The sequence below is a fragment of the Micromesistius poutassou genome, assembly GCF_964030765.1.
Source record: "Micromesistius poutassou genome assembly, chromosome: 13".
Lineage (NCBI taxonomy): Eukaryota > Metazoa > Chordata > Actinopteri > Gadiformes > Gadidae > Micromesistius > Micromesistius poutassou.
Window position 1 is genome coordinate 9505911 of NC_140283.1, and position 23719 is coordinate 9529629.

A 23719-nucleotide genomic window follows, 5' to 3' on the forward strand; every position below is an offset into this window, starting at 1 on the left:
GAAACACTTGAGAGCAGAGATCTCTGTCTAGTACACCTGCGGACATAAGAAAACAATAACGAGCCTTATTGGCACTTTGGCTTTGCAATGCTGTACTCTGGATCAAATGCGTTGTTTTTCGTTTCTATATTTTTGAAGAGGGATAATACCAGCGCCTTAGTCAGACGTCTTGTGTTGGCATGAACACAAAGTATTTGACTACTTCACTTATCATACCGTACGGCTATTGGAAACACGATACATTTGTAGTTTGACATTGATGTTGTGGATTCTCCCCTTGTTGCAGTAGCCAACCCTTTCCAGAGGCTATAGATTCTGACCATGTCCTGCCCTGTGCTCCGTCTCCTCAGAGATCCGGGCCCAGCTGGTGGAGCAGCAGAAATGTCTGGACCAGCAGACGGACATGAGGGTCCAGCTGCTGCAGGACCTCCAAGACTTCTTCCGGAAGAAGTCTGAGATCGAGATGGAATATTCTAGAAACCTGGAGAAACTGGCCGAGCGCTTCATGGCCAAAACGCGAAGCACCAAAGACCACCAGCAGTACAAGTAAGGAGACCCTAGTCCAATTGTCGGCGCTACAAGTGCTCTTAACTTGTTTATCAATGTGGGTTTTCTTTTATAGGGTGTATTTGAATTTAGGCTTTTGTTGGCAGTTTAGGTATCCTTTCCCTGTATCTCTCTGTCGTCTGCCTTGGCTCTTGTTTAATAGTCACAGTGCCTTCGGTCCTGGTCTCTGTTTCACGTAAAAGCCCTCTCATTGTCTGTACCTCCCCATTCTTATGATTCTTCTCGCATTGGGGAAGCTAAGTAGAATTCACATTTCATGTAATTACATTGATAGGATCTTTCTGCAAGGGAAAATACATTTGAAAGATTATAATGCTGATGCTATCATTCAGTCTTGGTTTCATATGGAAAGTTGGTGGGGAGGAGTGACCTGAAGCTCAGGAATGGCCATTTGTTTCTGCTTTATTCTAGATTCCGTACGACTGGGTTTCCAGACACTCCTTCCCTATTCCATTAATTTCCTCCTTGAAAATAGTAGATTCCAAAACCAATAGATAATCCGTCTGTGTAGCAATACTTGATATAGATTTATAAAAATCATTCTATGTTATGTTGGGAGAAGTAAAAAAAAGTCATACGTTGAAATATTGAAATTTAATATCTGTATTACACCTGGGGCTGAAGTAATCCCTTGAGTAATGAGTGTAGGCCTCATTCAAATATTGTGGGACAGCTGACAGCCCATCTCTCAGCAACCAGGTTGTGTTTCAGCAAGAAATGGGACTGGGGAGTTTTGGATCTTCCTGGGAGAGAAACTGATATCCTCATGCAGTGCTGCTTGCACCTAGGAGGTCTTCAGATGTCAAGACCTACAGAGAAACCAGGAAGAGGAGAGGAACCATCTCCTGCAGATCTCAACAACTCACAGATTACATTAATTGATTCATTAGTGGATACTTTTTTATCAATTCCATTATTTAGCATATGGAATATGCAAATCCTGGCACGTGTCGTTACCAGAGACCAAATAGTCTAAATCATTCCCACCAGAACGGTTTGTTATTTTTACTTGAGAAATGACAAACTAAATCACGAGTCAATTGAAACTTGAGTGTATTATAATGTCGCTACTCATTTGAGCGCTGATGAGATCCCATCGTCTTGCTGTCTCTCCCTTTCCTTTCCTCTGTCTGTTCTTGTCTTTTTAATGTTGTGTGCCGTGCACCTCGCTCCCTCACTCCAGCGCTCTCCGCATGGGGCATCACAGCATGGCTCCGCCAGCTTTTTCCAGGATGTTGATACACCGTTGAGTCCGCTGCAGTCGGTGGCCTCGTTTCCCTGTAGGAGATATGCTCACGGAAAGAGCATCCATTAGCATATTGTTTGAACATGCGGTGGAGTGAACTCTTTTCCTTTTCCTCTACCCTAAAGAGTGCGTGCGTGTGTGTACTTCCTGAATATACCGTTGTGTATTTAGGAAATATTAAGATGATTAATAACCAACAAATACAGTCGTCTAGTTAGTATGTTGCCCACATTCATGCCGTTGATTTTGTTGGACTGAGTGGTGCATCAAGAGGTATAACATTCATTATGGCTCTATGTGTGGCAAGTCATTTGGACTAAGCTGCATTAATGAGTTTGCATTAAAAAAAGTGCAGCTAATTCCCTAGCCTATTAACTGAGATTAAATAGCCTTACATTTGAAGCACCCTGATGGCGGGGAACTACCGCTGTAATATCTGGATGTCAGCAGTGGGATGTTTTGTTAAGTTTAAGTCTCAGGTCAAAAGTGAAAGTTAAGTATTCCAGCATATGTTCTATTCGTATAGTTTATAGTAAAGCTACAGTCATTTAACAAAAATAGACCCTCGTTCCACCCATCCATCTTGTTGATTTGAGCTGCTGACAAGTAGTAAGTAAAGCCGCTGACAGGGAACAGGGGGATGGTTCAGGAGAAGGTGTGGTGGACCAGTTCCTCTTTTGGATGTATTCCTCTGGTGACCAAAGTGGGTGATTTGGGACTTGGTCTAAGGTGTTTTTGGGATACAACAGGAATTGATCTGAGTTACCATGAACCGCACCATAAAAGGTGGTTTTGTGTGTGTGTATGACTTATATTAACAAAGACATTGTCTTCTGAAGTCCCTCAAATGTTCTTTGCTGAGTACAGCAGGCACAGCAAATGGTGATACTCTAAACCCAAAGGTGTTTTTTCTATGTGACCTAACAAAAACAAAGCGTTCATGTAATGGATAGCAGGCTATCTATTTGAGGTCAGTGATCAAGGTTGGGTGACCAATTTGACAATTATGGAAAATGTGCACACACACAATAGGGATCAAACTCAAATGTTTAGATTGGAGTTGGTCACGGTTAAAACCTTTTTGGCCATTACTGCTCTCGTTATATATATCGGGGTATCCCCATGCCTAGCCCACGCAGCATCAGACCGAACTGTGTCTCTCAAACAAACGTAAAAAGAAAAGTCCCTTCTCATTTGTTTATATGAATGAACTAACGATGCTAGCTCCTTTTCATACCACCACAAACCACACAACAAACCTACCAAACGTACCTACGGCTCTTTGAGCTACAGTCCACCCGCCCCCGGCCCCCGCCCGACCATTGAAGAGAACAACGGACGAACCCACGAGGCGCCATTGCTCGTCAGTGCTATTTACTGCACATTACCAAGTGCACCCGCTGTACAATGGCTTTGCAGCGCTAGCAAAGCAAACACGCTCGCACACAGACAGGCGCATAGTGGACACACAGTGAGACCTTATGCAGTGTTATCCAGAGTTTGTTCAGGGAGGGACAGAAGAATGGCGTGCAGGGGAATAATTCAATTATTGATGTTGTCAAAGCCTGCCCTGGTGGCTTCTTGAATAGACACAGTGTTTGTCGAGAATAAAGTGTCTGGGTGAAGGACATTCTGTCACCTCCTGAAGGCTTCATACTGACCCAATGAGGCGCCGCAGGCAAAACCCCCAGTTCAACCGTTAAGTTGAATGAATGAATGAGTTGAACTTTTGGGAGAAACGCATCCCAATGTCACATGATTGGCCAACGCAAACCGGGGTTCAGACAGGAATACGCCCATGAGATGTGGAACCTTGTTTAGCATGTAGCATTAGCATTGTAGCATTCTGCTGTTTACTGAGCAACCGTAGAGACGGGAGAGAGAGCGGTCGCCGGCGTGTTGTCCTTTCCAGAGCTGTACAACCCTGCCGTGAGGTAGTACACAACATGATGTCACATAAATGGGCCATGAAGTAACCTGGCCCAGCAGTCTGTGCTTACGGCCACAACGCAGGATTTGGTCTGAAGGAAGCCTAACGATGTTCATGCACATGTTGTCAAGATCTAAGATGGATCTCTGGCTAGGCCCACAACATACCAGATTCCTGCAAATTGCAAGCAGAGTTGTTTTTTGTCCTCTGCACAAATTCCAACTTCTGCTGGAGCTGTATCTAGTTCATACTGAAAAACAGTGTAGAATCTTCTATGAAAAATATAGAATCTTCTATGAAGATTATAACCCAACATCTGAGACACATGCTACGTTCTTGGTGGTCTTAAGGAAACCAAGGAGCATAATGCCATATGCTCCTTTTTTAAGTAATCTAATCCACACGTTGGAAGTGATAAAACGGTTAGCGTGCAATCAAATGTTATCTGTGAAGCACAAAAAGAAACTTGTTGATAAGGGTTCTTGTTTTTACACACCACATGCCAAAGAGCTTGATATCTCGTATTGTGCAATCCTTCACTTTCAAAGTTTCATCAGCATATTTGTGAACAGGGTTATGGAGACGCATACTAAGACACAATCCCACGCGCTTGCTCTCGCTCTGTCTCTCACTCTGTCTCTCTACGTCTCCCCGCCGAGCCCCTACGTGTTCTGACTCTTACTTCTCCTGTCTACCTGTGTCCTGGTCCCGTGGTGCTCTGTTGGTTGATCTCTCTGTCTGACACAGTTCTCCTTCTGGCTGCAGAGGAAACGATGACATTGAGAACACTTCCTGTCATTATGATTCCCAGAAGTCATTGTGATCGCAGTGTCGCTCTCCTTTCCACCCCAATAACAAGCCTGGCTCCGGCTCTCTCTCCTTCCTCCTCCACCCCTCTGCTTTCCCCTGGTCTGGTCTAGCAAGCATTTCCTTTTTAATCAGATCACAAAGACACTGTTGGGACCCACTGGTGTTTATTGGAGGGAATTCTCTGAGAAATCCTCATATTTCTGCCCCATGGTTTCTCTCAAGCAGAGAATCTACTTTGGGAAGATGTATTTGGTTCTTTTAAAAGGAGATTATGATTATTATTTCCAAGTCACGGGTAGTGTTTTGCAGTCTCAGGCATTTATTTCTATGTCATCTTAACCTCATGTGACAAAAACCTGAGGAATAAACGTTGTGCAGATTGTCTGGTGTTTTCCTAGCAAGTTACACAATCGGATGTATTATGTTCTCAGGGCAGTGTCCTGCTACCTTGCTATGTCATTCACATGCTCACTGTATTCATTGTTTCATTGCGAGTGACCAAAATACAAACAGGAATGAGTGTATCCTCAGTGAAGATCTATATATTTTTTTTGTAAACGTCACGTGTCCCTTCCCACATGGTAGGTCAACCTTATTTTTAATAACCAACTGCATGCACACATGAATTATTAACTGTGCCACATTCTTTATTGACTTGCATACTTACATACTAGTCTGACCCATGATGTTCCTGTGTTAATTCATATCCAGTTTAAGTATTGAGGTGTTAAAGGCTCACGAAAACGGAGCACTGCATTGATGAAGGCTGTTCAGCCTTTAGACAACATTCTCAATACCCGGACAATACACAACATTTCCTAAATATTAGAATCTTCCGCCTGCTTGCGTCACGCGAGAGTTGCTTCCTGTTTTCGTCTAACATGACTGGACAGGGTGTGTGTGTCGTTGTCCATTAGGTTGTTGTCAGTTTAGCAGAACACTGTGGATTAGTTCATGGCTGGGTCACCCGCCCAGACAGAGTGCGGAGTTTCACCTGTCATGTTGACATGCGTTGCCTGTCTCTGCCAGCTGACCTTGGGACAGATGGATGGGGGTTGGGTGCGGGGGGGGGGGGGGGGGGGGGTAGTTACAGAGGCTGTCTGGAACCAAACGTTTTCCGGACAGCCTTGTCCCGGACCCTATTCCTGAAGCGGAGGCGGGCACACTGACACACGCTCACATATTTGGTGCATTTTAGCGGGCAGGAGGAATGTTACGGAGCATGCCAGAGGAAGTCGGCCTGCCGGCCTTTTGCTTACTCAGGGCCCCAGCTCGGCTCAGCCCGGCCTGGACAATGTCCTGCAGTCAGCCCAGGCTGGACAATGTCCTACAGTCTGCCCTGCAGCAGCGGGTCCACGGCTCAGGAAGCACCAGCGTGTATCACAGTCTGTTGCTCTGTGTTTTTTTTTTTTTTCTTTCTCTCGCCACAGTGCTTTCTGCTTATCTCCCTTTTTTTTCTTCTTCTATATTTATTTTTGGTTTCATAACACGGTCTCTCTAAAGTTTGCTCATGAGTTCCCCTGCTATGTACTTAAGGCTGGTGCTCTCCCCTGGTTGCAGGCAGCAAATCATCTCAGGCGTACAACATTCCTAGAACCGTGCCCTGGAAACGTCACCCTTGTACTGTGTGTGAGCGGTGCGCAAGTTGAATATCTGCTCAGAGTAATGCATCTGGACTGCCGCTGTAGATCAAGATATTTTTAGTATAGACCGGCAGAAATATAGGCCATTTGACAACGAGGGAGTCTTCAGAGGCGTGATACGTTTATGATAGCCACTGATTCACTTTAAGTATTCTAATTGCTCGCCAGGTATGGACTGCTGTTGAGATGACGGCTCGACCTGGTGGTCACCTCTGTGCTAAGTCCACTCGGATACTGCAGTTTCAGAGCACAAGTGTCCATATTAAGTCTCGGTGGCGTTTGAAAAGAGGCCAACCTAATATAGCATCGGCCCTGCTCCCCAAACCTGCCTCTCTACTTCACCTTGACCCTCAGTGCTTTATCTCACTACCTCAACACCCGATGGGACGCCAAAAGGTATATTTTCCTAGTGACCTAAATTGTCAAACTGATGGCCGAACTCGTCTCGTTTCAGGAAAGACCAGAACCTGCTGTCCCCGGTGAACTGCTGGTACCTGCTGCTGAACCAAGTGAGGAGGGAGAGCAAGGACCACGCCACGCTCAGCGACATCTACCTCAACAACGTCATCATGAGGTTCATGCAGGTCAGCGAGGACTCCACACGGCTCCTCAAAAAGGTGAGACTGCTTGGGCCGACTCCTGGTCTTAACCACTGGGTCCTTTTAAAGGGATTTCTTTAGAACATCCAAATATGTCAAATGGACCACGACCGATTATATATAGCCTATCACAGATATATCAGTAACGGCATATCTTTGCCAATATGCGCAGATATGAAATGGTGCTTTAACCCAGCACATCCACGTAAACACTCCCACAACTAACAGTTTTATATCATGGCGTGAAGGTTAGCTCCTCCCCATACTACTGCTAATTGGTTCCTTTAGCTTATGGTTTTAATGTGTTGTTGCTGTGGCCCAAGGCATTGCTTGAGGATGAACAGCAAATCCTAAAGGGCGGATTATGGTCCCATGTTCACTTAACGCAAGGGGGTTATGGACCCCTTACGTCCTTGCGGACCCTCCTTGCGTCCACCGTCCACAGCAGCAAGGGCTGTGATTGGTCCGCTCACTAAAACCCGACGCAGAACCATAAAGGTTCACGACTGCGTCGAAGCGTCTGCGTAGTCATTGTGTTGCGTGAACATGGAACCATAATCAGCCCTTAAGGAGCTGCCCTACCCCCAGGATAACACGATTTGTATATATACATATATGTTTCAATATTTTCAATATCAGCTGATATATCATTATTGGTAATTTTTTACTCACTACATCTGCATCGGTCAGGCTCTGACGTAAACCAACCATAACATTTCACAGAGGGACATATCCACTACACACCTGCTTAATACCTTCTCAGGACAACAATGACCCTCATGTGAGTGGCCGGGCTTAGCCACGTGAGAGTACGCTAATTGGTCACCTGCTTGACTGCGTAGCCAGGAGGGAAAACAGATTCCACCTATTAAATCGGCATGAAGAAATAGAAGGAAATGTAAACTGGGCCTCAATTGTCTACCCCCCCCCCCTTTTATATAGCCTTGTCTTCCGTCCTAAGTCAAGTTGTTGCTGTAGAGAGCAGGGTATATTTAGAGTTGAGCTGTGACGCATTTCCCCCAAGTCATGTTGCAATCAGATGATGTGGAGGAGCTCACCACATCTCCGATCACAGCTCCCACCAGTAATGCCTCCACCATACCATCTGAAGGCTGTGCCCTCGTGACCGAAAAGCCAAGGCACCGCTGGCGGGTCCGCCACAAAGACGACAACTCCCAAACAGATTATGTGCTCCTACGCACCGCAGGCCCAAATTACAAAGCAACTGCCCCAGAGAGGATGGCTTTTGCGTCTGTTTAAGCAAGGCTATGTTTAACTCCTCATTCGTCCACTCTTAAGTTTTCCCTCTGTCTTTGTTTAATTTCTCCTCTTACATCTAATCTTTCTTTTGGTCCCCCCTCTGTTTAAATAAAAAGAAGTCTCATCATTCTTTTCTTTAATTCCTTCTTAAAGACTTATTAACTCATGTCACTTCCAAAGTCTCGCATTTCACTTAACTGATTACCATCTCCTGATAGTTTGTGGTTTTGACTTTGACTAGTCGGTGAAGAAATGGTCTCCATTACCCCCCTCACATCTCCCCACACACACACACACACACACACACACACACACACACACACACACACACACACACACACACACACACACACACACACACACACACACACACATACAGAGAGGAAGTCCCAGCAATCCTTGCCCTTTGATAGTGGTTAAAGGGTCCTAGTTGTACTAATGAGGCCAGATGTGAAACAGACAGCGTCTTTACAGACGTCTTCTATGACACCAGCCCACCCCGTATTGACGGTCATAATTATAGCCCTGCTTCTCTCTCCCTCGTATGTGTTCCTGCAGTATAGTATTTTCCCTCATGTTCCCGTATAAATCCTGGTGGTGCACATTCCAGCCTCCCCAACTCCCGCCCACATATCCATCTTTCTGCCCCTCCTAAGGCAGTGCTATCGTGCCATCTCTGTGACATCCTGCTACAATCACACAATGCCCTGAACTCTGCCCTTTTAAAAGTTTGTACAGCAACTGCCCCTCAACCAACCCTCCCCCCCCCCCCCCCCCAACCTCCACAGCCCCATGTATCCAGGTGACATTTTGTGGACACACATATTAGCACGATGGGGGGTCCTGGTTCCCAGCGGCCCCTCTCTGAAACACCCCTCGCCCTGTAATCACAGCACCGGCGAGCTTTGATCTGCACAAAGGCCGCTGTAACGAGAGAAAACAAGACGGTGTCTCCTAATGTTACGTGACTTTAGCCCACTGCTCAGAGGTGGTGGTGGGCCGCTACTCCGTAGTCATGCTTCCAGAGAAATCACACGAAGGAATGCTGTGTTGAAGCCTCCCCCCCACCCCCTTCCCTTGATATTCCTCTGACCACAGCCTGTGTGGTTGGAACCATAGACGGTGCAGTGGTGAATACAGAATCACAGCCCGGAGTGGTGCTAATAGCCTACCTGCCATCTCCTGCCTCGCTCTGTCTCAGCCCGCGCATCATTAAAGATGACACGTTCCTTTTCACGCTTGTTCTTCTTTCTTTTTGCCGGATTCCAAAAAAAGTATTTATTTTTCTTCTATGGTCTGAGAGATCTTGGCACATGGATTTAGTTTGTATTATTTATAGAGGCCAGCATTTTGTTTTATTTATGGCTTTCTGCAGCTACAGTGCCACGGTAGCTTTCCCGAGGCTTAACAGAGCCTTCACTTCCCCTGTCAGAAGGAGCGGGCGCTTCCTGGTGCTGTACGGTTTCCGTTGGTCCTGATGTCACAGGACCCCGGGGAGGATGCTGCCTAAAGCTAAAACAAGATGGCCCCCATCGGTCAGAGGACGACCGGGACTTGTTGTCTTTACGATGGCCGTTACTGGGCGAGTCTTTCAAGAGCTCGCTGGCCCCCAGTTGCATGTGTTTAGTTGTATCCTGTGCAATGACAATAAAGAATTTTATTCTGTTCTATTCAGAGGCACATGTTTGTGTGTTGTTGTGGATCGGTCGCATACGCACAGGGCTCTGTCTATGTGTCTGGCAGCTTGCCACAAAGAAGTTCTATAGCTAATTTATGCCGAATTCCCGAATTCCAGTCAAAGAAGAGAAGTGCACTTTGTACCCCCCCCCCGCTCCTCTTTTGATTTGTTGGATCTCTTAAATGTGGTGAGATGACATGAGCTTCAAAGGGTCTGATCCCTAAAGATCCTCAATTTAATTATATGGTTTCAGGGGGAAAAAAACGCCCAAACTCTCATGCAAAACCAATGCAAACACCAAGTGACCTCTTAGGGAATTCTTCAAAATTACACCAAGTGGTGGTTGCGCTGCCCAGCATGTAACTGTCAACACACGCTTCAAGGGGGTTCCATATGTGTCCTAGCGTTTGATGAGCTATGAAAGGAGAGATGTTCTGAAGCAACAACTCAAGTGGATTTTCAAGGCCGTGTCAGTTTTTGTTTTAAGTGTTATCCGCGGAGACGTGTCTTCAATGAAGCGCGTCTCCTCCCGTTCTCGGTTCCTATCGGTTCCTCCCTCCTCATTCCTGTCTTCGGATTAGTTAAGCCGTGTCTCGGCGCTGTGTGGTCTGTAAGGGCGGCTTCTCAGCGGGCCGGGGACCACTTCCAAGTGTTCTCCCAGCGAGACGGAGGGGAAAGAGAGGGCTGACAGGCGGTACATCTGACAGTGGGTGGTGAGAGGGGAGGTGTCCAAACAGAGCTCCCCTCCAGAGTTGGGGGGGGGGGGGGGGGGGGCTTAAGTAAATGTCAAACCTTAACTTTCTTGCAGGAGTTTCAGTGGCACATCACATTACACATCTCCAAAGACTCCTCTCCAAGCGGTATTCCTCCTGCGATTGGGAGGAAAGGGGATTGCGTAAAAGACTAGTTTGATATTGTAAAACAAAAGATGAAAGGGCTACGCTTGCTAGGAGCGGGGAGCTACGCTTGTTGATCTAAGCTTACAGGCTTTTTCTTGACCTGTGATTAGCCCGTGTGAAGCTCAGCGGCTAGCCGGCAGCACAGGTGGGTATTGGCAGCAGGGTGCAAAGGATTGCCCAGGCTACCTGGTGTAACCTTGCTCTAAATCGGGAAACCTACCTTGCAGCCATTCACAGAGAACGGTAATCCTCTTACCTCTGAATGCATGCAGGCAGGGCCAGCACTCACCACCTGCCCAACAGCCAAATTCTGAGTTTCATGTCGAACAATTGCTTGGACGGTCGATTTTCCAACTTGAGTGCTTCGTCACGTTTTTAGAATAGGATTCTTTGTCAGTGCAGACATGTCTTGGGATGCGGTGTTCAGAGAGGACAACTCTTTGCAAACCCGGCACTCCTTTTGTTAATGTATTGTGCCTCCACTGGTGCACTATGGTTGTTTGTTGTAGTTCACATGTGTGAATCCACCTGGATCCGTCAGGTTTGTGACCTCAATAGTGGCACTTCCTTGTGGCCAACACCCACAGGAAACCACAGATGTGCAAGGCTTTACGGTCTTGCAAATCCTGCAGTTCTCAAGTCATAAAAGGCTGTCCCATACAGAACTAAGACCACTCAAACTGGAATGTGATTTTGGGCTATTGCAAGGGGTATAATACAATTCAGACAAAAAGATACTTTGTATATTTAACTTTATCCCATCCATTGTTTTTTTCTTAAACTTAAATGCTTTTACTGGAAATCAGCCAATGGCCTTATGTTGCAAACGTATGTACCAGCTGTCTCACTCAGAACAATGAGAAGCACAATGAGTTCACCACTTTGGTGAACACTAGAGCTCCTTTGTATTTAGTCTGTTCACAGCATACTGCTGAGAACATGAGTACACCATTCCAAGGATCAGATACAATGGACAATAATTACTTTACAGACAGCCTCTGAGTGCAGAAATAATCTTTAATATTATCCAGGATGCACGGTCCACCGATCCAAAATTCCATCTGCAATTTCTCCTAACCTTGTGAACATGTGATATACAGGTCAGCACCAGAGAAATGTGAGCACTGTACTGTTAAATTGTGTATATATCAAAAAAAGATCAGCCTATCATACTATGTTTCATAGTTCATTCTGCATCATAGGAGTCATTTAACAAGCTGTCTATCTGATAGTATTACTAAGGTCAGCCTTATAGCATGGCTGATTGAATTAACATATATCTGGGGTTCACTCATGTGGGGTTGGGCAGATAATGTGTTTAGCACATGCGGGCAATGAAACTCTAGCCCTGTGTGATAACTTCATTGAGAACACCTTTTTACGATCTGGACCACATTTCATACCGCACACAAGTGGTTGGGAGCAATCTTTTCCAGTATTCCACATGACTACATAAAGTAATTGTTGTTCTCTCCGTGCTTGGCTAATGGATTTTTCTTCCCTTCTTTGTGTTTGTTTTACAGACTAAAGAAATCACCTTCCAACTACAGGAGGATTTAATGAAGGTCCTAAATGAGCTTTATACAGTAAGTAGTAGTGGCTTCCGTTTTCTTCCTCTTTTTTTCTAATTATACTGCCCTTCCTGTTGATGCTGAAACCTCTATCAATGCTCTGGTTCTCGCTCAAGTTTTATGTTAAATGTATAAAGCTTCAAACGATAGGCAGAACAAAACATTATTACAGAGGTCTCTCAAGCCCTCCATCCCTGAGTTTTCTTGGATATACATGGTGATTACCTTCACACTATCTATTAAAGACTTAACCGGGCTGAACAAAAACTTATAGGGCAACCAATCTATATCTAGATTCCCATGCAGCGCGTTATGTGTCTAGAAATCTATCCATCCATATTATTATCTATTTGATCCCACTGGGTCAGTTTTCAGCATGCACGCTGTGCTGAACTGGTTTAGAACCTTCTACAGCATTCAGAAGTAGTGGGAGTTGTTCAAAACCCAACAATTGGGCATGTCACATCAATAGCATGTTAAAAGAGAGATGGACAGTGTGAAGGCTAGAAGTGTATCCATTAGTTTGAGCGTCTGGAAGCTGAGCTAGGTGTGGTGGTGGCACCGTTAAACCCAACACATTTCCCATGTGTTGCCCTCTCCATGCATTGAACTGGTCTCCACAGGGGATATTACAGCAGTGATTGGTTTGTTGACAGCTCGCCATCACTTGCAGGAGGTGGTGAGTGCACTTTGCCCTTCCTTGTGTGTGTGTGTGTGTGTGTGTGTGTGTGTGTGTGTGTCTGTGCAGTCTCAGTTCAGTTTGCCTTTATAGAGTCACACTAGCAGATGACAACCCCCGGCCTTCCAGTATGAAGTTGACCGGCCTTGAGACGCGTGTGACTCGGGCTCAATACGTGTCACTCCCTTAACTGCACCCCCGCACAGATTTGACCTTGATTGGCCTCTGAAAACACACACACACACACATGGTGCACGCGAGTCACCATTGCATCAGAAAAGCCACAGGTCCTATGTGGGTCACCGCCAGTTAAAACACAGCCCTGATCCAGCTCTAAATTTGTCCTTCTAAAACGGGCAAAGCAAACACAGGCCGGCCGTCGCATGCAGACGAGCTGGTGCAGAGTGGACGAGAGGGCCCCCGGACACCCACCCAAAGCTCCACTCTGGGTCACTGGGTTTGGTAACGCCGCAGAACGGGACCTTCTCTGAAACTAGTTTGGTTTGACTTTTTCATCCACACTTGCGCGAAAAGCAGCCCGACATGAGGGGGGGGATTATTGTTACACGTGGAGATAGGTGGGGTTTGGGGTTTCGTGGAGAGTGGGGATTGAAAATAAACAAGAGTGGAGCTGGAATAAGCAGGTGTTGGTTCATCTCAAGGTTAAACCACGGGCAGGCTGGCATTGCCTGTTTGTGATTGTGTATTTTTGCAGCAGACAAGGCGACTGTACTTGTTAAATGTGCTATTTGGAACTGAACGCTGCAAACCCTTCCCCTATTAGCGCCTCAGGAACTCATTTTGGACATAAACGTCAACCCTGCCTGAATGCATCTCACTGCAGCCATTATCTTTTGTTCAAAGTGTGATTTTCTGGCCGTATTGTCCTCGGACCAAATTGATTTACGGAGCAACAGGGAGTCCCGGGTTTGATTGAGCCGTGGGCGGATGTTTTATTTTTTATTATTCTTCAGACACTTGCTAAAATTGTTCAATGAGAGTAAGAGAGATGGTGTCAATGTGTTAAATATAACCATTGTAGTTCATTATTATAATGAACATTGTGTTAAAAAAATATTTTCTAATTGATAATTTTAGAGAACTGTGCCGTTTTAAAACCAATGAACGAGTCATTCTCCTTTCCTTCCTTTTCCACCGGCCTCCTCCTTTGGTACATTGACTGCTCCAACGCTTTTCCCATCTTCTCTGTAGCCTTGTCATGTTGTTTTTATACTGCTGTATAACTCCCCGTTTGCCTGCTAGCCTACCACCACTGGAGCTTACAGATGCATCATCCTGTATTTTTAAGGCCTTGCAGAGTCCTCTTCGTAACAGTTTTGTGTCAAGCCGGGGTCGCTGCGTTCTCTGTGCGGATCGTTGTCCCCTGTTCACTTAGTGATTCATCTCTTAACGCACCGGCTCTCCCCCGTGCCTGGCCGCCTTCCCTTTTGGTTTGTGGCACTGAGCGGGCTTTAGAAGGAGTTTTGAAGCATATTGCTCATTCAAAACCACATTGTTCGCATTGTAAGCTACCTGCTATGCGGCGGCTGAGTCACATCGTAATGGAGTCATCAACTTTGGGCTAATCACAGACTCCCCCCTCCCCCCCATACACACACACACACACACACACACACACACACACACGCACACGCACGGGCACACGCACTTCCCAGACGTGTGTCTAATGATAATGAGTCAATCCTCAGGAAGTCTCCAGAAGCAGCTGATGTATTTCCCAGTCGGCTGCAGTTTTCTGTGCCTACTAATGGCTACATTGGCACAGGGAAGCTGGTGGGATGCTTGAAAATGGATGGATACTTGAGTAACAAATAGAGAGTTGAATTGGCTGTCCCACACATGCGTCTAATACTAATTTGAAAGATGTATGCTTGTATGTATGGAAAAGAGTATTGGCCACATCTAAGTAAATAAATTGGACAAAATTGGACATTAAAATAATCTGCTCTTATTTGTCACCAGAGGAGGTGATTGTTTTGTAGTAAAAAGTTCCCTTTTTTTGGGTCTATTTCTGGGGCCTTCATCTCAGTCTGCATCCGATGTGGAAAATCCAGCCTCCTTCTCGGAACCCCTCATTTTAAACCAGACTGCAGACCAACGGGCTCTCGGTGAATCAACTGTACTTCCCAACAGAGAAATGAAAGCAACATGACATATTTAGCTGCGGTGATTTGTGGCTGCTAGGGCCATGTGACAGGGCCCCCCTCCCCCCCTGCATTCAAATAAAATAGGAGTCCTCTGTCTTGGATTGTGGTTGAGGGAGGGAGTGACGGCCGGTGGAGGCAGGGGTCAGACCACTCCACTAACGAGAAGGTGGGCGGTTTGATGGGGCCCTTTGTTGTGGTTTTTAAAGGAGAGCCGCAACTCTCCTTTAAAAACCCGCGAGTTCCTGTTATTCTGACCCTCCCCCATCGGTTTCCTCTCAATGTAAAAGACCTGAAGTGACATCCTACTGTTTATTTTCACTAGGGATGAGAGAATATATACCAATATCACTCTCTATACCACTTCAATACAGATCCAATAACTAGATTGGTACTATTCTCAACAACCCTACTAGGTCATAACGTTTCTTAGTGTGCCGGGCTTCGTTTCAGAATTGAGAGGGGGAGTAAGTAGTACTTAGTAGATCGTATCAGATTACAACACCATTACCATGAATCACCAGGTTGTTTTTTGAGGGGGCAAACTTCAGACCCGAGACCTATACCGAACACCGTATCTGCGATCACTCCCCCAGCTTCTTCTGACGGGCACCTTTTTGTAACGCGTCTGTGCCCCCCTCCGCAGGTGATGAAGACCTACCACATGTACCACGCCGAGAGCATCAGCTCGGAGGGCAAGCTGAAGGAGGCGGAGAAGCAGGAGGAGAAGCAGATCGGCCGGGGAGACCCGGTGTTCAGCATCCGCATGGAGGACAAGCACCAGCGTCGCAGCTCCGTCAAGAAGATCGAGAAGATGAAGGAGAAGGTAGCCGGTCAAACACGTCACCCCCGTTTGACTCAGGCCCGCGTCGCTTTGACGTCAAACGTGCGCACGGACGCAGGAAGGGATCTCTTAAAATTTGCAAACGAGGCTTGAAAGTATGAGAGGTCGTTACTGTGCTCTAAGGCCCCGCCGGGACGCGGGGATGGGAAACACATTGAGTGCAGTCACGGCCAACTGCTGTGAGGACAGTGGACTGTTTTTTGTTAAAGATCTGTGACAGATGATTTAATGGGAATGATATTTGGTTTTATTTTTTTTCTCACAATACTTCCTGGAATGTGTGTGTGTGTGACTCAGTGTCCGTCAGTGAAAAGTGACTAACCGCCATCTGCTTTTAGGGTTGGGAGGAAGTGTAGAATATAAACCGATTCAGCATCTCAATTTAACTCCAGCGTTTATTTTGCCCTCGTTACATTCTGGTACATTCAGTAATAGTGTTGATTGAGCTGATTTCCGATGACTATATCGTTTGAGCTCTGCAATGCAAGACGCAACGTAACCATGAAGGCATAATGATGGCACTTGACATCTAGAATCATTGGCCCATTCCATCTCTCTCTGTACATGTTGCTAATTCTTTCCCTGCGTCTCTGTCTAGCGCCAGGCCAAGTACTCGGAGAACAAGCTGAAGTCCATCAAATCCAGGAACGAGTACCTTCTGACACTCGAGGCCTCCAACTCCTCAGTCTTCAAATACTACATCCACGACTTGTCGGATTTAATCGACGTGAGTATACGCAACCCCGAAACGGCCTCGCCCTCGCTCTTATTGCGTTGCTCAAATCTCTGCTACTTCCTGAGCCGCCGACTAACAAAAAGGGCTTTGGGAAGCTGGTGTTGTGTAGAACGACCTCCCTACACCTCATTAGCAGTCCGTCAGCTAGATTAGCAGCCTCCCCTGTCTCCTTTCTCCACATGTGAGGAGAGTGCGCACACTTTGAAGAAGGCGTGCCAGGGATCCAGCGTACATAAACCAGGCTGCTCGCTCAAGGCCCGGCACATTCTCACCACCACCACCACCACAACCACCACCCAGCTTCTGAATGTTTCTTTTCATCACCTCCCATGCACTTCTCAGAGTTTTTTATTGCACTCTCTCTCTCTCTGTGCTAAAGGCATCTCCTCACGCCTATTGAGAGCATTTTCTGGGAACCACGGCCGAGGAGGAATGTGTTGAGTTAAGCAGTGAATGCGAGCAGGGATCAAATACTCCAGACTGTAGGATAGATTTGTAAAGTAAAGTAAAGGTGATCCTTTTTTTGTTTGCATTGTGCCTTCATCAGATTTTTGTAGGCCGTGGTCTCTTAGGTTGTGAGGTAGAAAATTGCTCTGAAATTGTGTTCTATGTTCCTATATTGTGGGGTCTGTAAATAACAGTCCCTTTTATATCTGGTCTGTTGTGTTTTGATGGATTCCTGGGGTTGGCATTCCATGTGAGGGTGAGGGTTGGGGAGAAGGAGAGATTCCACCTGCGTTCAAGGCCTTGTTGTGTTTGGAAATGCCTCTCTCTCTATCTGAGCCAAGTTTAAATAGGAGTTGCTTTAGAGTGGAGATGATTGGGTTCTTTTTGTGTTTGTTGCGTGGACTTGCAGGCACGGCATGCACAGTTGTTTCTCATTGAATGTCTCATTGAATGCCTCAACGGTACAAGAGATGTGTGTGTGGTTTTATGGAGTGTGTGCTCTGTGCAGTTGTTTTATCACCATTGTGTGTGTGTTGTTTGTTTAAGGGGACGCTGAAGAAGGCCCTAGTTATTAGAATGGTACCAGAGGTAACATTTGGTTATGTAAGACGGAACTCTGTGTACTACTATAACAGTAGAAGAACACAGTATGTATCCCTACACGAAGGTCATTAATTTGAACAATAAAGTTTAAACCCCAATCAATATTGGTAAATTGCGGAAATTAGTGTGATGATAAGAATTTCTTATTGTTATCTTATTGGTATTGGGATTTGTGTCACAGGTTTTATACAAGTATATGGCTCAGTATCAGACAGCCCGCTGCATCATTTCTACTACTCAGATTGTGTACACAAAAATGTACACAATCTGATACTTTCAGTATATATTTGTGAGTTTAGTTTTTTAGTTTTCCTTTAATTTTCTGTCCTATAGTTTGCCCTCCCAACATTTCCTGTCTGGGACCAATAAACGATTCCCATATCCACCACTGTTACTCATCACACCATGCCCCACCCCTCCCTCACTCAGGGCTGTGACCTGGGCTTCCACGCCAGCCTGAACCGCGCCCTCAGGACCTACCTGTCGGCCGAGTACAACCTGGAGACGTCCCGCCACGAGGGCCTGGACATCATCGAGAACGCCGTGGACAGCCTGGACCCCCGCAGCGACCGCCAGCGGTTCATGGAGATGTTCCCCTCCGCCTTCTGCCCCCCGCCCAAGTTCGAGTTCCAGCCTCACATGGGAGACGAGGTATGAGGGGAGCTCAGCTGCAAGCGCGTGTATTATAGTTAATCCTCAGCCTGGGAGCCACATGGGACGGCGAAGCCCGTGTTTTTATTTTCTCTGGCGTATGCTTCTGGCCCCGCTCCCGTTCAGACAGATTCTCATCAGCGCTGGCCCCGGGTCACGGCCAATTACAACCGCTTATCTGATACGGGGCCGCTTTGGTTAGGATGTCTGCACATATGAGCGCCCTATGGGAGCGCCCTATGGGAGCGCCCTATGGGAGCGCCCTATGGGAGCGCCCTACGGGAGCGCCCTATGGGAGCGCCCTATGGGAGCGCCGTTGAGGCCTTTTTCATAAATGACCAAGATGGCCGCCACTGATGTGTCACACGTTCCAGTGCTCTGATTGGCTGTAGGTCTGTCCAGTGGTGTCCGGAGGCATTTTGGTCCGCTCGTGTTGATAACGCACTTGAGAGGTCTTAATGAACTGAGAGGTTCCAGGCAAATTGGTCTGCCGATGTCAGTCCAGTTTAATTCTTGTATTCGAAAAACAAATAGGTGCATTGCTGACTGTTACAATACTCCACATGCAAAACAATCGCACAAAAGTGTTGCGGCGGTATAAATGCAGAGGTTCACGGCTTTATCTGCTGCTGGATTGGTTTTAACAGCGAACCCTCACCCTTGTATCGCTCCAGTCCCAACAGCTCAACGTGCCATTAAGTCTTCTGTCCCTCCCCCGCCCACCGGCTCTGTCAACACTGATGTCATGTAATTGAAGTCATCGCTATTGTCTCATCACTCTCTCTGCATGTCCATTCAGGTCAGCCCGATAAAGGTCTGAGGGCTGTGGGGCTGTTGTTACGGTGACCTACGGTGATCACAAATCACACACATCTCTGAGTCCAGACTTGTGTCCTTGTGCTTTTATCTCTCCTCTGCAGGTGTGTCAGATCTCCTCCCAGCCACCCATCAACGGAGAGCTGATCCTCAGGTTCCAGCAGCTCCAGTCCCGCCTGGCCACCCTTAAGATCGAGAACGAAGAGGTGGGGTGATGCCGCCGCATGTCCTCCATATGTCTGCCTGCTTTTAGGATGTAGGGCTGTCTTTAAGGAACGGACAATTCAAAGCTGCCCCCGGCTTAAGCCCCGCAGCTTGCAACAGCTAACTGCAATCAGCTTGTGCTCCCAGGGTGTACAATCCACAATGTCTGATGTTCTTTTTCCGTATGGATGTACCACTGCTCTGTTCTTGACCCTGGTGACACAACAGTCAGTAGTCCTGGACCCCTCTGCTTAGGTCACATTTCTCAAGGTTTGTTTATCACCGATGTATCAGTGGAGGAGGGCAGTGGGGAGGCTGCGTTTGGACGCCACCGTTTTTGCCTCCAATCAGGAACAGTTCTCAGTCGCCCCTTGCCCTGCTTCCAGCGTGTGCTCGGCCACAGTGCATCTCTCTCTCCTCTCTCACAATCTCTGGCGCCTCTCACTGTTGTCTCTGTCTCTCACGCTTGATTGAGTTTCACATGTTGCTGTTTTCTTACACGGCTACATAATACCAAGCACAGTGTCAAGTAGAAAATAATGTTTTTGCCATGTAAACGTTATAAATACACCTCTCTATTTAGAGCCAATTTTCTTCCAAGGAACTTCTGCCGAGTAGTTTTACATGTGACATGGCATGGGGTGTATATGAAACGTGGCTGTATTACAGGGCAGGTACTTGGTACTGTGCTGTGGCGGTCAGATCCAGTACTCCAGTACTAGTGTTGACGTTCTAGATGCAAGTATAACAGCGTGTACTCTCTGTTCAGTACCTTCCTCTCCGCCTCGCCTCATTCCTTTGTTTGATGTGCTCTGGGGCCTTGCGTTTCAGTGCGTTGTTTGGTATTGTCTTGTGTTGGGTAGTATATCTGTGGCCCAGATGGTGTCTTCACAGTCACTGCAGACTGCACTGCTGTGGCCGGGCCCCGGAAAACAAACAAGTGTGCGGCTGTGGGTGTTGGTGTCTGTGGGTGATGGTTGGTGGCTGTGTGTGTTTGTTTCATTGTTTATGAGCCTTTTTGGTTTGTGTGTGAGTGTTTCATTTGGTTTATGAGCACGCTTGTCTCTGTGTGTGTGTGTGTGTGTGTGTGTGTGTGTGTGTGTGTGTGTGTGTGTGTGTGTGTGTGTGTGTGTGTGTGTGTGTGTGTGTGTGTGTGTGTGTGTGTGTGTGTGTGTGTGTACATGCTCACGTCTGTGTGTGTGTGTGCAGGCAGGCTTGTCTGTAGGTGTGTGTGTGTGTGTGCACATGTGCGTGCATGCAGGGCAGTAGGAGGGCGAGCCGGCTGCTCGGTGTCCTTGTCCGCCCGCCTGTTGTGGAGCAGGATGTCCTGGAGGGGTCAGAGAGGGAGAGCACCGCTGCTCTGTACCAGCAGCACCAGATGGCCCCCCTCTCCCTGGGCCCCACGCACACGTACACATCCGCCGAGATAAAGGGGCTGGGACGGGGACCTACGAGCACAAGATCACTATCGCGTTGAGCGAACAACGACATTGCTGCGGGAGAATGAATGCAGCATTCAGGAGCGGGCAGGGGACCTGGGTCTCTGGTGGGCCATGTTTGGGTTGGGTCGGTTGGGGGGGGCCCTCATTCTCCCGTCGGGCCAACACTGTCCTGATCATTAGGTACACACTATTTGTGTACTTGGTTTATGTTTTATGGAGTGAGGGAGTCCACATCTGTAGCTGGATCATTTGCATAATATTCTAGTTGCTTAGATGTTTTGATATCTTAGAATATGCCCCGGCTCTAGCCAGTTGTTTCTCTGAGCAATAGCTGTCAGGAGATGTAACAAGTGAACCTAATGGATGTACTCCAGACTTTCTGCAATAAACCTGATGCAATCTAAGTCCAACTCCCATTTAGAAAGTGAGTTTTGCCACGGACAAGGAGTGTGTGTGTGTGTGTGTGTGTGTGTGTGTGTGTGTGTGTGTGTGTGTGTGTGTGTGTGTGTGTGTGTGCGTGTGCGCGCAGTTGAATATCACTGCGGGGTCTGTTGAATACAAATGCCCAGTTTTTACCATTCTTATTCTCGCTGAGCCCATCCCCTACATTTTCTTAGCAAAATAAATAATAGTGTTGGATCCATGGCGGGGGGGCCGGCTGGGCAGAGCCACACGGTCTGTCTCTTTAACGAAAGATCCTGGTTGTCATTAATGCCCGAGGTGAACACTGTTGCCTACTGTCGTCTGCTCAATAATGGATAGGGGAGCAACAGCTTTGTAGCTGGGAGCCGTTCTCTGGCTGGCACGGGTCTCTCTCTCCATACCACAGCAGCTGGCCCCCAGTGGGCTGTACTGGAGGGGCGAGCAGAGACAATGAAATGCCCCCCCCCCATTTTACTATGAGTGTGTACGTCAGCTACATGTTGTCTGATCCAAACCAGAGAGGGGGGCGTAATAGTTTACTAGTTCAGTGTGTTTGAATCCCATCTTAAAGGTCATGGGTTCAATTCCCGTTGTCTGCGGACAAATCTGTAAGGCATACTCCGGTGATGCAACGCTAGAGTAAATATTGTATCTTTGCCCTTGGTGAAGCGGCGCTCCGTTAAAAACGATGCTCTGTGCAAAACTTTGGTCCGAGAGCGTTCCGTGCAGCTCGGGGTTGAAAGGCAAACATCCTCCCTGGGTTTTTTGTCCTCTCCTTCTTTCACCACAGGTAATCACCACTTGAATACCAACTGTCACTCTGTGACAGGAAGGCAATCATATCCTTTCATGATGTGTGCCGTGGTCCTCTTTAGCTGTCATTCGCTGTGTCTTAACTTGTAGCGTGTGTCTTTGTCTCAAGGCCGCGGGGGTGGGGGGGGGGGGGCGGGGGCACCGCTTTTAGTGTTCAGGTGTCTTCAGCGGGATGAGTCATGGGGTCAGCCAGATGAACAAACACAGCCTAATCCAGTCGTGTCTCGGTGCGTGCAGCTGTTGCATGAACCAAAACAAAAGATTTTCGCTCTGTCTTTTTGCCCTTCACGCGGTCATTGCTCACTCGCTAATGACAAAGGCAGAATGCGCCATTGTTGACTGACACGCTCTCTAACTTAAAACCAGAGTCTTTAGACATAAAACGACTGTAGGAACAAGTTATGTTGCGCATGGATGGTAAATGCTGTTTCGAGCTGGGGTCTGTTACTTATCTTGGCTAGTATTGAAAGTGAGCACCTCTTAAAATGTAGGTCATACTTTAAATGTAGATTGTGGTTTATATCCTATCTACAAACCAACCACCTCACAGTGCAAAGTACACGCTTTGTCGTATTTGTTTAGAAATTAGGATAATGCGGCGACGTTACCTCAACTGTTTCTGAAGAATCAACAACCAGCCGGTCTTATTGTGGTTAGTTCAAGGCAGTGTTGTAGTCGAGTCACTATGCCTCGAGTCCAAGTCCGGTTCAGGTCTCCAGTGTTCAAGTCTGAGTCAAGTCCAAGTCATTAAAAAAAAATCCAAGTCAGAGTCGAGTCCACTGCTCATACAAGTCAAGTCCGAGTCGAGTCGCCCTATTGATCCACGTCGAGTCTGAGTCGAGTCCCTATTGATCAAGTTGAGTCTGAGTCCAGCACTAAAGTACACATACATGTTGTTAGTAACATGTATGCTTCAGGCATGCAAACTAGTCACCTTTCGGCGAAATTGGACGTTTTTTAAACAAAATTGGCCACTTGTGTGATTCATGGAGATCCATTGAGAAAACATTGGAGTTGGGGGTGGGGGGGGTCTACAGTCTGACGAAAACGAGACGATAACTAAATAAAAATCAATTTAGGATGACAAAAACTACGACAATCTTTTGACACTTTCGTTAACTAATAAAAACAAGAAGAAAATGTAAGTGGGTCGATTTGGGAAGCGATCCAATCAGAACTAAGCTTTTTATGTGGGGAAGTACTGATCGTCCCGCCCGGCAGGTCAACTAGCAGGCGCTTGCTGCGTCGTAAGCAAGTGTCCCTTTGTAAACAGTTTGGCTCAATCACCGGTTAAAACACAACCAACTTGAAGTCATTGGCAGACGAGTCATCCCGAAATTCACGCAAAGATAAGCATACGTAAACAGTTTTTTTCTTTCAAGCTAATGTTATGTGTGTTTTCGCTAAAATTGGAATACAATACAAGCTGAAAGAAACCACTGCTGTCCTGTACCGGTACCGGAGCTCTGTGCTGTCGACACCACAGCGGGGCACAGAAACACAGGATTCACTGTGGTTTCTGTGACATGAGAAACACTAAAAATGAATACTAATGTTTTATAAAGAAAGCTATCTTAGTGGGAAAGCCACGCAACAGATAGCCACGGTTACATACAGTAATGTTCTTATGACGGGAGAAAGGAGCAGAAATATAGTATAGAGACAACTTGGAGCTGTGTGTGCGCATATGTTT

The 23719-nt window shown here is 46.9% G+C and overlaps 1 protein-coding gene across 4 annotated transcripts in view; it reads left to right on the forward strand.

The window, feature by feature from the left end:
• srgap1a (SLIT-ROBO Rho GTPase activating protein 1a) overlaps positions 1-23719 on the forward strand; it is a 75688-nt gene that overhangs the window by 24577 nt on the left and 27392 nt on the right. For all 4 annotated transcript variants that reach the window (XM_084477346.1, XM_084477348.1, XM_084477347.1 and 1 more), the window contains 7 exons: positions 351-546; positions 6651-6813; positions 12156-12218; positions 15694-15873; positions 16490-16618; positions 18107-18328; positions 19249-19350. In XM_084477346.1, the coding sequence (XP_084333472.1) occupies positions 351-546; positions 6651-6813; positions 12156-12218; positions 15694-15873; positions 16490-16618; positions 18107-18328; positions 19249-19350 (1055 nt within the window). The remainder of the gene's footprint in view (positions 1-350; positions 547-6650; positions 6814-12155; positions 12219-15693; positions 15874-16489; positions 16619-18106; positions 18329-19248; positions 19351-23719) is intronic.